Raw genomic sequence first — 13,599 nt, 5'->3', positions numbered from 1 at the left:
TTTATTTAAGCCTATTGTGATCGCTGTTGACTTCCACAGTTTCAGGGTCTCTGAGGGCAGACAGTTGGGCGTTTCCAGAGGCTTGTCCTGTGGAGGATCACTTCAATGCTTCAGTAAACTCCGACAGTAGGTCAGCGTGTGTGTTGAAGGTAGAGTGTTGTATTGATCGGCTCAGTCGTGCTTCTAATTTTAACAGCAGGAATCAATCTTGGTCTTTAAGTGTTGTTGATTTCAGATTAAGTGATTAAGGCAGTATTTAACGTGATTGCTAGTCCAGAAAGTAACTAAATGATGCTATTGAAACTACATTTACCAAAGGCACTGCCTATACTGTCATGATAAACACCAAAACTGTAGAGTGGCTCTAATATGCATTAACCACTATTGCCACCATCATTGTTTTCTTGGCAACCACTGTAAATATTTGTAATGGTGACTGTGCAATCGATTCAGCTTTGAGAAATAGTTTTTAGACACTGAACTGATTTGGGAGATACTTTCTTTTGTGACCAGGAACATCTGGTTTGAAGAGTAAAGTGAGGCCTTGCTCTTTTCAGACCTGCTAGAGCTGAACCGCACTGACAGATGTATGCTAGCAATCAGTGCATGAAACACGTCATGCGTGCAATGTATGCTTACATAAACAAAGACTGCTGTCACCATGCTGAGTCACCCCTTAAAAGGATTAACATGGGTTTATTATCTGATGAAAAGTCATGTATGAGAATGCTTTTGTTTCAGGTTTTTTTTTTTTTTTTAAGTTAATTGGCATTGCGTCATTGCAGGACAGTTGTCTGATGCTTTGTAGATGACGTGAATTACTACAATTATGAGTTTCTGACTAGTAAAACTTGTTCATGTCTTTTCAATCTTTTAATTATAAGTAAGAAAGAATGAAATAAAAAGCTCTAACTGCTTCCAATGTTGTGTGATGAATTAGGTCTTAACTGTTTAAGGTGTTTATTGGCTATTTTTCGTCTGCCGTGACTTTTATTAAACAGGGCCCTATGAATTTTTTCCCAAATTCATTTTTTTTTCATTAAATTTTTCCATTTACGTTTTAATGATTAAATTGCATTTTATTAATCAAAAAGCATGTCTTGTTAATTGAAAATATGGGACTTGCTGTATCAAAATAACAATTTATTAAATGTATAACCAAAATTTAATATTTAAGGCCTTATGAAATGTTTATATTTAAATAACAGTAGTTTTAATAATAATTGTATTAGTTGTACTATCACTATTACATTAAGTAAAATATTTCTGTCACAGTTTCTTCAAGTTAAACCAAACTTTTGTTTTGACGGGTTGCTGTGAAGACATTTACATTTCTGTTTTTTGATATGGTAATAGTTTTTCTCAAACGAAATGGTTAAATGATGATAAAGTGACTCCCATAGCAGTTCTAGAGATTATTTTCATCTGTTCATGTGCTCATATATTAAGGCAGCAGAGGCTGAAAAACATATGTAGTAAATGAAACCACACATCTGAACTATTAGCTATTTATGTAACTATTTCTCTAATACAAATATTCAAAATTAGTTTAAATTTATGTTCAGCATGACTTTCGAGATACGCCGAAGTGATGAATGATAATAATTGCTTTTGTTTGTGTAAAACTAACACGGCAGGGAAGTTGTATATGTATGATGTTCCCAGTTAGTTTGTGTTTCAGGTGCAAAGGATTGTGGGAGTTCTTGTTGTGGGTTGTGTGAGTGTGTATTTTTAGGTCATTCAGACTGGATTGTTTCAGCTGAAAGTATTTGGTGGTTTCTCTGTAAATGTATAATCTGGTTCAGTCTTTGAGAGGATCTAAAAAGTCATTAATCACTGAATGGTGCAACTTTGGGTTTCTCAAGCTTCTTGTGTATTGTTCTGATGGCGATGGGGAATTCCTACTAGCAAAACAGAAAGTTGTAAAGTATAGGTCTATCTTTTCTTGGGTGCTGGCTAAAAAAATGCTGCTGGACTGGTGTCTTGTGTACCTGTGAAGGAAAATGTTTTGAAAGACGTGCTTTATACTGTCTGTAATGTATAACACAAACAACCCGAGCCTCCTTTGGCGATGAATCACTCTGTAGACACATTTATTGGCACACACATCATATAGAGAGACCTACAGAAACAGCAGGATTGGTGAAAATGTTTTTTTTTTTTTTTTTTTTCAGCTGTATTTCATCTTTCTAAACTAGTTCAACTTTTGAACCCAAAAAGATAAATGACCACATGTTGTCCAAAGTCTGCATTCATAATTTGACGCTGTTTGAGAAGGTCAGTCGAGAAATGTCATCTTCATCTGTTTGACTTGAGCAAAGTGATTCATAAACTGTAGCTGTGTGAGGAGCATGATGGACCACAGTGGGGTAAGCTGTGCCATGTAAATATATACAATTGTGAACATAAATGATCAAATAAAATCAATGCCAGTCCCATTCCTAATACACATCTGTCGTAAGTACATTTAATTTTAAAATGTTATAATTTATACGATTAAAATGGCAAATTGATATCCCATAACCAAAAATCACATTTAAAAAGCATTTAAGTATTAAAATCGTATATGTTTATTAAGATCCTTACAATAATATTTAAAATATTAGTTAGTTTAATATATAAAATCATCATTTATTGGGTACTTTTAATTGGTAGGTGGCTGTTTTTACATATGTGGACTACAAACCAGTCATAAGTAGCACAGGTATAGTATATTTGTAGCAATAGCAAGCAATGCATTGCATGGGTAAAATTATATATTTTTCCTTTATGCCAAAAATCATTAGTATATTAAGTAAAGATCCTGTTTCATGAAGACATATGATAAATTCCCTACTATAAATATATCTAAACTTAACTTTTGATTAGTAATATGCATTACTAAGAACTTCATTTGGGCTTCCTAATATGCTTATGATGGACCCTTTTACTAATGTGGTCATGTGACACAAACACTGTACAGTTTTTTAGATTAAGGGGTTACCTTCTCTCGCCATCAGAACTGTTCAGAGACACTGGCCTGATTTTCTCTCTGTCTGATGAGAAGTTGGATGGGAATGCTCTACGAGTGTTGTGGCCAGCCTGCTGGCGTGCCATTCTGTAGCACCTCTGCCAAGATGGCACTACTCAGTGTGTGTATGCTTTTCCTCAACACTCTGATGCTTGTGTCCCAGACACACGGGCCCCAAGACTGCCGGCAACACCCAGGACAGACACGGCACTGCTGGCTCACTCATTCTCATTCTCATCTATTCCACTGGAAAGGGTTATGGGCCTAAATTTTCAAGCAGTCCCTCTTCGTTAGCAGTTCAAACCAGATTATGATGTTTGCATTATCAAAAATCAATTCTTATTTGCTCTCCTCAGCCTGGGTTTGAAGTTCTCTGTTTGTATGCAGAATTGTACAGCTGTGAGAGGATTGTTGGCTAGATCTGAACCCGTGGGCCTTTGGCAGAGGAAGTCAGCAGGAATGTAGAGTGGAAAGGATGTGGAAAGTCCATCATCTGCTTGATTAGTAGGGCACGTTCTGTCTCTTTATACGCCGTGATTACAGAGCTGCAACCTTCACCTTGAGGAAGAGTGACGGACAAATTAAAATGTGAGCTGTAACATTTGCTTTGAGAAAAAGGTAAAGCTTTTAGAGGTATATTGTAAAAGTTAAGTCAGGCTAGATGGTTAAAAGATGTAAAAGTGTTTGTGTGTGGCATATGAGGCCTCTCTGGTTTAAACATGGACTTTAGTGTGTTCTAGCCTTCTAGTGTGTAATCCTTGTGGTTAGTTTCAGCATGTTTGGAAGATAACCTCAAAGAGCATAAACAAACACACACACACACACAGTATATCTGTTTACCCCGCTGGCTGCTGAGTCCTGACTAAGTAAATGAAAAATATCCTGCCAGGAGAAAACTTTGAGATACTAGACTGGGAGGCTGATGGTATTATGCTGAACTCAGGGTTGTTTTGTGTGTGTTTCAGAGTTAGAATCTGTTAATAGTCCTGTAATCGTTTAACCAACAAATAAAAACACAGTCATCATTTAATTACTTTCACATCACTTCAAAACTTTCCTCCTTCTGCTTGAACACAAAAGTTTACATTTGAAATAATACCCTGGTCATTTATTTCAGTAAAATGTAAGTGAATAAGGACTGGTGATTTCAAACTTAAAATGTTTATTTTTATTTTTTTTAAAGGCACTATAAGATGTAGGCGGTATACTGATACGTTCCCACTCTCCTTTGAAGCCATATAATAGCTTTGTGTGAAGAACAGCCTAAAATCTGATCCTGACATCCATCCTGTTCTTCTCTGATTTCTAAACAAGACTTGGAATATGGTGCACTAGTTTTGTGAACTACATAAGCCTGTTTTGTGTGTCTTTTTTGATACTCAAAAGCTCCAGTTGACCTTCATCGTGATTGTGTGGCACAAGAGCAACCAGAACAGTGTTGAAAATGTCAATTTCCATAAGCTAGCACTTAGCTAAAGCATTAGTGTCTTTAACCTGTGCTTACTGTGTTTGTATTAAAACAGGTTCTCAAGTGTTTCTCATGTTGGCACGAACGGATATACACACATTACGTTTATCATGTTCTTCTAGATTTTTTATTGGTGTGAAAGGAGATTCTATTGGTTGATTTGTTGGGTGCCTTCATGTCTTCTCCGTATCACTGTACATTTCCATTTGTTTGTTTACCACTTTATCTGTCTCCATATTCGGCCTTAGCTTGTGGAGGGGTTAACAGGAAAAACAGGTTATAACTGTAGTCCGTAATGATGTCTGACAACTGTATGGCTCTTTTATGCTTACAACAAGTTAATTTCAATGAACATTTTCTGTGAATGTGTGTTACCGCACTATTTTAGGAATTACTATATTTTCTACATGAAGGGTGATATTTAGTTAATTGTTTCAGTGAAACCACATTTAATTCCTTCTTTAAAATTTTATGTGTAAGGCATGTGGAATTACACAATAATAACAACGGAGAGCTGCTTTTTTTTGATGGAATATGGTTAGAATGTTTTCCAGAGCGCAGTAGTACCTTGTTTAATAAGTAATTATGTCACTCTTAAAAGATTAAAACAGGTCTATGAAAAAAAGTACAGTAACATGACAGCTGGCGGTTCATGCAGTGGAGCCTCTCGTCTGATGACTTCCTCCCATGTGCTTTGCATGAGATACACCTTACGCAAGAGAGTGTGACATCATGAGTTAACAGCGTGAGACAAATGAGGTTTGTGGTGAAGAGGAATCATTTATACAATGATTGCTTTATTTTCCTTGGCCCTAGTCTCTCATGGTGCATAGAAGTGCCTCATATAAATAAGGCTGTGGGTTTGATGGCCACATTCATACTTTAAAACAAAAATATTTCATAGTTTTTAACCCACAATCCAACCCTTGTTGTTTTCCCTCACTGCCATAACAGCCTCCTGCCAGACGAGACGGACTAATATATATATTTTTTTCTTGTGAGAGTGTTTGCATGCTTCACTCAGGAATGTTGGCGAGACTGAAACGGGTCTCCTGGTATCCCTGTTTGGAGGCTGTGTAACGAGGCAATGCAGATGTGTGCTTAGACCCTGACTGAGTTTGATCACGAGGGTCCGTGCAGCTGTGAAGGTGTAGGTCTCCAGTGAGCTCTGATATGTAAACATGTGTCCAGAGGGGGAGAGAGATATTTAGCTGGTGTGTTGTCTTTCAGGAGCTGTTAGGATTTTGTACTGATGTGTAATGATGCCGAACTCAAATGACATGCTCTCAAATCCCCCGAGTGGAGCTGTTAATGAAGCGTTTAGATTACTGGAGACGGGCACGAACAGGACCAAAGTCTCTCAGCATTTTTGTGATTTATTAGTTATTCAATTCATGATGTTTACAGACATAAGGTGAATACATATAAAATAATGAATTAGAGTGATTATTATTATTTGAAAACAAAGTAATTTTGTTGTTAAAATCACTCCTTTTTGTTTTAAAAATACCAACAATATTTCAGAAAATGTATATGTATATATGTGTATTTTTTTTTTTTTTCATTTTAGCGTCCAATTCCCATAAATGATAATGATTATGATGAATGTACAAGGATTTGTTTACTTTAGTTTTATTTTATTTCATTACATTTTTCTAAGACTTTAGGTTAAAATGTATGAGCCAATGTAGCCTATATATGTTTTAATTTACATTGTATGCCGATTTTGTAATGAAAATTTTGTCTTGGCAGTTCAGAGTGAAATGGTATATTTTAATAATTTAATTTAAAGGTTTAGTTTGGATTAATGGATTAAAATACTTTAATTGATAGAACATACTGAATTGATTGCATAAAACATTTTAATAGCAAACCAGAATATATTGAAATTGATCATGACTCCTGAGCCATATATACTGAAGTTATTTCCCTACCATTGGAGGAATAGATCTGTTCACTTGTGATTCATGACATCAATTTTCAAGCCAATTCTGGATGGGTTCCCTTGGGAATTTCCTAGTGGTTTTCAATTTATGAGTAATTATTTATCACTGATTATTACTTGAAGAAACTTTCACATTCTGTTCTACAACAGAGTTAATACCTCAAATGTGATTTTCTTTAACTTAAGCAAATGTTTCATTTTAAAATGTAACTTGCTAAACAGTTGCCATATTTGAAATTATGTTCTATTATAATTTGAATCTATTAAAATCCTTGCAAAGTTTTAAAGTTTTGTGTTCACCGTTACGGCATTAAAGTTCATTATGTTCTGCCCTTTCTTGGTTCCCTTGATTTATGTTCGTAATTTATTCAGGAACGAGGCTGACTTGCATTACTGTGCATGCATGCAAACACACAACATATCTATCTAGAGACCTCAGAGTGGGGCGATATGCTGTGATTCAACAATGAGGTCAACTTGCCAGCGGGCAGAGCTGAATCCTCCACGGGGACGCCCAGTTCTTTGACTCAAGTGGAGAGCTTATCGTTTATCAAACCCTCTTCTGTTCGCTCACAGCTACGGTCACTCAATGGGCTTTTGTTGTCAGAGATGCAAATGTTTTGGTGGGGTGACGTGTCTTGGAATATTGTTGCCTGGATCTCATTCATCCAGATGGCATGCACTCTACCCAGGGGTGGCTATGAAGTCATGTTTGGAAACATGGAGAATTGCAAACAACCGTCTAGACGGTAACGAGCACTATGTTGATACGTTTTCATCTTGGTTTCAGAAAAATCAGACTAGTCTTTTAAGGATTATGTTTGTTGTACAACTCGGTGTCTTTGATGTTGGTTTGTTTAAGTGATTGGTGCGTCTCAAGTCTTGTGTTTGCTGTTGGAGCTCAGTCAAAGCTAACAGGCCTCCTCTGTGTAAAGAAGCAGATAATCAGATTATTAAACCATAAATCACAGCGCCCAGTTGGGAATCAGTAAGTCCAGTGAACCCAGTGACTAAGAGCACTTGAGTTCTCTCGTACAAGTTTTTTTTTTTTTTTTTTTTCACTTTCCTTTTTCAATTCCCTCTACAGTGACATTACAGGATGATACAACCATCATTAGTCTTCCAAGACATAATAAATTTGACTTTAAAAGAAAGGACAAAGTAAAGGGGTGAAATATAAATGGAAAGAAAAAAGTGGTTTCAAATAGGGCTGAGAAACAAAAACTGGTTCTTCTTCAAAACAAAAGTCCCCATTTAGAAAAAAAGTGTCTCAGAAGCACTTTGGTACAATGGTATAAGTTTTATTTCTTATTTTATTGTGTTTACTTAATTATTTGCCTATTTGGTTTATGTATTTATTTATATTATTTCTGTATATATTTATTAGTTTGCTTGCTTGCTTTATTAACATTATTTAAGAACATTACATTATATTGTAATATGTAACATTTATTACATTATATATTTGTATTTACTTATTAAAAAAATCCAGAAAAGATTGATTTTTCATAAGGTTTCTTTAAAAGTTTTGGAACCTCAATAAACCATGCCATTCCATCAGTGGAATAATGCGACATACAGATCACAACCAATGTTTAGCCATTATCTTACTGCTTTGAATTTTGTCTGTGCAAATAAATCATGAAAGTTTCAAACACTAAACATAATTATGGGAAACAGAGTTTTTAAATTGTTGATTGCAATAACTGTTGACAATCTAAAATGTTCTCATCATTTGGAACCAGCCTCAAAGGCAAATAAATGCATGAAATGAAATGGAAAAGGAATCTTTAAAGTCCTTAATATATTCCCATACCTAGTTGCATATGAAAAGGAAGGAGTTATAAAAAAGAAGGGTAAAAATTGCAAGCAAGGTGTCTGGGGAAAAGGAAAAACTACCTTGTCAGCACTATGCCTGGAAGAAAAATCTCAGGCAGCTGCATTTGAGTACAACAAAGAGTAAAGGTCTAGATTTCCTCATGATATAAGAGCCTGGCACATACTACAGAGAATTCTGCACTGGTTTGAGTTGAATTTAGGAAGAAATGCAACCCTTTACAGCGTAAGGCTCCCAGGATCCTCTGAGCTCATGGTTATGTAATCACAAAGTTAATGTGGATTTGGAGAGAAAGGGGATTTGCAATTTGCTAAATGCATTTTGGATTTGTGCCTTGGACCACATTACAAACCGATGTCTGCATTGCAACCTTTTGTTTTCATTTGTGCAAAATTGACACTTTCATTTGAACTTCATGTTTAGTAGAACTCTCATTAAAAATTAACATTGTTCTTTTATTAAATAATTAAATTAGCTATGTGGTGGTGTGGTGGCCCCTATGCTAAAGTAAATCCTTCAGTTACAGGAGCTCTGTAAATCAACACTTTTGCAGCGTGTCACCCTTTCATGACCAAACTTCCTCCAAGAACAATAAAAGGCTTTATGGATGGAATATTAATTTCTTTTCCGACCTCTTATACCTATGGTATATTGCATTATACTTCAAGAGGCTTTAGTGTTGAAATGCTTAATTAATTTGTTCTACCTTTTTTCTTTCTAAAAAGCCATGTTTCTGATACAAATGAATACTTTTAAACAAAATGGGATATACATTTAATGTGTGATATCATTTGCACGGTCCAAAATAGCATGTATAATTCCAATAATTAAAAGATAATCTTTTTCCAATTTGGTAATACAATGTCAGCCTTATAAAATAAAATGACATTTATGTCTTTTCTCTTCTGTTGTAGGTCAACTTGCAGATGTTGAAAGCTGGACTCTATACTTTAAGGATAAAAATGGCCATGTGTCCTGTATACGTGGAAGAATTTTCATCCTGACCACTGTCCTGGATCTACACCGTCATAGGAAAGAGTGACTAATTTCTTGGCAACGAAAGACTTTGGTGATTTTATTTTTCTGTGGGCCATATTTGAGAAGTCATCATGCCTATTCTGAAGCAGCTTGTGTCCTCGTCCTCCCAGTCTAAGCGGCGTTCTCGTTCTGACCTGACTGCGGAGATGATCAGCGCACCTCTAGGAGACTTCCGTCACACTATGCACGTGGGTCGAGGAGGTGACGCATTTGGGGACACCACCTTTCTTAGCAGTCACTCAGGGGAGCCACCAAAGGAGCCAGAGGTACAGCAAAACTTTCCTAAACAGAGCCTCCTTTCCCGTACCTTCCGAAGCAGCAAGCGCTCCCAGTCGGCCAATCGTGACAAGACTGACAGTTCAAAACTGGCGCCCCCTGGTGGTTCGCCAAGTTGTGTAAAAAATGCAATCTCGCTGCCATATTTGAATGAGGATGATGCAGGAAGAGGTACTGGAATCCACCTTCCCAAGAGCGTGTCCTCAAGTCCTTTAAAGAAACTTCCAGAAGATGAAGTAAAGCCGCTTAATGGAGCCACAGCGCCTGTTGTATCAGACGTGGAGCTGGACGAGAGGAGTTTTGGAGAGCTGACTGACTTGCGTCCATCGGTTCCATACACAGGAGGCATGAAGCATGCCGAGTCCATCATGTCTTTCAACATTGATCTGGGTCCCTCCATGCTGGGCGACATCCTGAGCGTGATGGACAAGAAGGGCTTTGACGATGACGATCTGGGATTTGAAGAAGGGAAGAGTAATGAGGGGCGCAGCTCACCACCCCAGAGCCCTCCCAATGAGGTTGAAGAAGAGGACCCTCTTCCTCCGATCCGGCCCCCACGGCAAAGGCAGGGTACTAACCCTTACACTCCAGAGCTCCAATCCATGAACCATCAACACCTGGACAGCTGTTCCCTCTCCAGTTCAGGATCCACCATGCTGGATGAAAAATCCCACAATCAGATGTATGAGGGGATCATGAATAACAAAAAGTACAGCACACCTCGCATTCAAGACGATAGGGAGGACTTTTCCTACATGGATGATGAGGATGATGATGACGACGATGAGATTAGGGTGTGAAGTGAACAGTCTTTGCAAAGACTTACAGAAGTGGTTGAGGAGGGTTGGGGTCGATTGGAAGATGTAAAGCTCCCATGCTGACTTGGAGGACTGATTATATAATGGAGATGAAAGGGAAAACGTATGTTTTAGCCCTTGTAAATGCCTTTTCACTACATTTTCTAGTTCAGGTATACAAACCTTCTGTTACTATTGACTTTCACCAGAGCCACCACTGCTGTGAGAGGAAAGTGTTTGCGTGTTCGCATATGCTGAAGCAAGGGAATTCCATTTCAAATGGTAATTAGTCTCATGCGAATCCGTGAATTCCAGTGTTGACCACTTGGAATGCTGATACAGGAGGTTTGTTGTGGAACCAAGCCTCGCATTCTCCCATGATTAACACCGTACTCTTGCTTATGCCTTTAAACTCTGAAAAAACACGAACACCAACAGTCTTAATTTTCCTGTGTTTTACAGCTTTTGATTCGGTCTTTAAGTTATATTCAAAATTTTGCCTTGTATGTAAACCTCAATGTTGTAAATGATGATTGGGACACCATGAACGTGTTTGGAGGTTCAACAGAACGCTTTATCTCTTGCATATGCTACCTTTTTCCCATCGGGAGTTGTTTATGTAGTAAATCTGGACTTTGTCATGTTGTCCATGCTTGTTTAAGAGAATTTCCTGTCGGCTCGCATGAAATTCTCAATCAAGGAGGAATTCAGATTGATGGGATGCAGAAACCGAAAGCAGTGGTAATGTTGGATAACTTGTAGGCAGTAGAATCAGTCCAAGTGGAACAAATTATGGCTTCAATTATGATGTGTTTGTGAATGAGAATTGATGTCAAGAGGGCTGTGTTTTTTGATTATCATTGTATATGCTCAGAGATGAAGAGTGTAGCTCTTATTCAGGGTCTAGTGTAGTGCCTCGAACTTCAAACTGTGCTCATCAGCAGAAGTGGCTCTGCAGGGTTTTCATCTCTGAATGACTCTTAAGCTCTTTGTGTTTCTGTATTTAGGTTTGAAGAGCGATCAACACCCCATGATGAGATTGTAACTTGTATTGCCACTCTGTGAGTTAGTGCCATACCCTTTGCATAAATTAAATGTAGACAAAACCGTATTAAAATTCTTTAACATCTACAAAATTAGCAAACACAGTCCACCATGTAATTTTATGTTACAGAGTTATGTAAAGGTTTCACTAATTTTCCTTAAAGGTGATGTGTGTAATTTTGGCACCATCAGCAGCACTGTAATGGATTTTTTTTTTTTTTTTTTAAATACTGCGATTTTATTTTATTTGTCTTCCAATTTTTATTTTAGCATTATTTTATTTTTATTATTATTTTGACGGTCTTTACATAGATTGCATATCCATAACAACCGATCGTCAGAGTTTGAAGATGGGACTACTAGTAGATCTGGAAATGTTTGAAACAAGTTAGTGCCAAAGAAATTACTCACATCACAATTAAGTCTCTATTATGAGACTTTCCAAACTATGCTTAACCTTAGCGAATATGCCCAAATACTTAACACTAGTCTGGTTTACAATTAAAAACAAAAAATAATTACCATATTAATGTCCTGCTAGCCAAGCAAGTATTAATTGTTCATTGTGCACTTTGGGAAATTGATTTTCTTTTTTTTTCTTATGACACAAGTGATGTTTTGTGGGGATAATTTAAAAGTGTTACACTCCTGATATATGTACATCATGTTCAGTTATTCATTTACTGTATATTTGATTGATGGTATTGTTTAGTCAACAGTGTTGACCCTGTATTCTAACATTATATAAGCACACTAGGAACTGAAAAGTGCACCATTTGTAGAATTGGTTATTTTCACTTGGTTTCTGTGGTACAGAATTGTTTTTACAGATCTCTCTGTGGCCTTTTACCTTCACTTCGTTACCTTTACTTTCAGCTCGGTTAGGTTTTGTATCAGCTTTAACACTCCCAAGAATACAGCTACGTTATTTCCTTGCTCACCTGTCAAGTGTTTTTCATTGGTTTGTGAAATCAGCATGTTTGAACAGAGGAACAAGTAAGATGCGGTTTATAAGAGCTCTAGAAAGATGTTTGTAATGCTGACTCCATGGGTGCTTTTCAGGGTTGGTCTAGGATGGTTTAGAAAAGGGCTTTATTAATGGGGTACGAGGGGCTTGTGTTGCCTTATATCTGGTTGAAATGCTGCATCGTGCCATTTTGTCTGCAAGAACTAACGGACGATAATCAAATGTGCCAAAATCATCTCCTCTCTTTTGCTGCCCTATTTTTGTTCAGTTTATGGGTTAAGGAAGTGGTCTTGGAGATATCACACTGCACGCAAAGCTTTTAAAGAAGACCAGATGTCCAGAACAGGATTTGTGAGACTGAAAGTGAGCTGGAAAGCTGGCATGTAACAGGTTTTGAGAGCAGCAGGACTCCCTCTACAGTTTAGAGTAGTTTTCTTTCAGGCCATTTACTTTTACTTTGTATCTATACTTACTGAGACAAAACTCTACCATTCATATACAATGGCATAGAGGTTTCTATAGTTTCTTTGCTTGATTACTAAATGCACACAGCTTCCTACAGCTGCTACAGAAAATGGTTAAAAAACAAAGTATAGTATAAAACCATCTCTATAATTTCCAGGCATTTGCTGTTTATCTTTTTTTTTTCACTTAATGTCTACTCTGTATCATTCTGTACTGAAGTAATGTATATAATGACCTGCCTCACTTTCCCTTGCACAATAACAGTTATATTTTTCAATAAAAGAAAAAGCTGATAAATTTGACTACAAGGCCATAATTTGTTCTGATGTCCACGACTGTCAATGCTAATCATTGTGCAGGAGTAAAACAAAATACCTTAGCAAGTTTGTTCATGTCGTAGTTCTCCAGTATTGTAGATTTACATATGTAATAACCATCCTCAGGCAAAAAAAGTTCTGTATCACTGCTGTTCCAGTGTGTTGACTCAGGGAAATTTGCCTTTGCACTGTGCACTTTTTATGCTGATGCAACAGATCTGACTGATTAAATTCCCTCAAATATTCATTTCAAAAAGTAAGTTGTCCTTCATAGGTGGAAGACCTAAAAATAATTTGATTAAGATGGAGATACTCAGGCTTAGTAACTGCAAGGACCTCTACAAGCGTGAACCATGAACAGAACAGCAAGACTGCATCGATCATTTAATATAGATTCTGATTGAAATGTTTTTAGGATTTTCATGGTAAATACAT

General features: G+C 37.0%; 1 protein-coding gene across 1 annotated transcript; it reads left to right on the top strand.

Annotated features, from left to right (window-relative positions):
- The first annotated feature begins 9,144 nt into the window (after positions 1 to 9,144).
- Positions 9,145 to 13,149, top strand: LOC113111671 (cdc42 effector protein 4-like). Its single transcript, XM_026276644.1, has one exon. It carries the CDS (start codon positions 9,370 to 9,372, stop codon positions 10,372 to 10,374), a length of 1,005 nt encoding a protein of 334 aa, XP_026132429.1. The 5' UTR covers positions 9,145 to 9,369; the 3' UTR covers positions 10,375 to 13,149.
- Positions 13,150 to 13,599: the final 450 nt, after the last annotated feature.

Source organism: Carassius auratus, chromosome 12 (genome assembly GCF_003368295.1).
Source record: "Carassius auratus strain Wakin chromosome 12, ASM336829v1, whole genome shotgun sequence".
In the NCBI taxonomy this organism is placed as follows: Eukaryota; Metazoa; Chordata; class Actinopteri; order Cypriniformes; family Cyprinidae; genus Carassius; species Carassius auratus.
The sequence above is the reverse complement of the archived record's forward strand: the minus strand, read 5'-3'. Positions and strand labels throughout refer to the sequence as shown.

Bases quoted from the DNA above. Each gene is read 5' to 3' on its own strand.
- LOC113111671 (XM_026276644.1), top strand. From the start codon at position 9,370: ATGCCTATTCTGAAGCAGCTTGTGTCCTCGTCCTCCCAGTCTAAGCGG.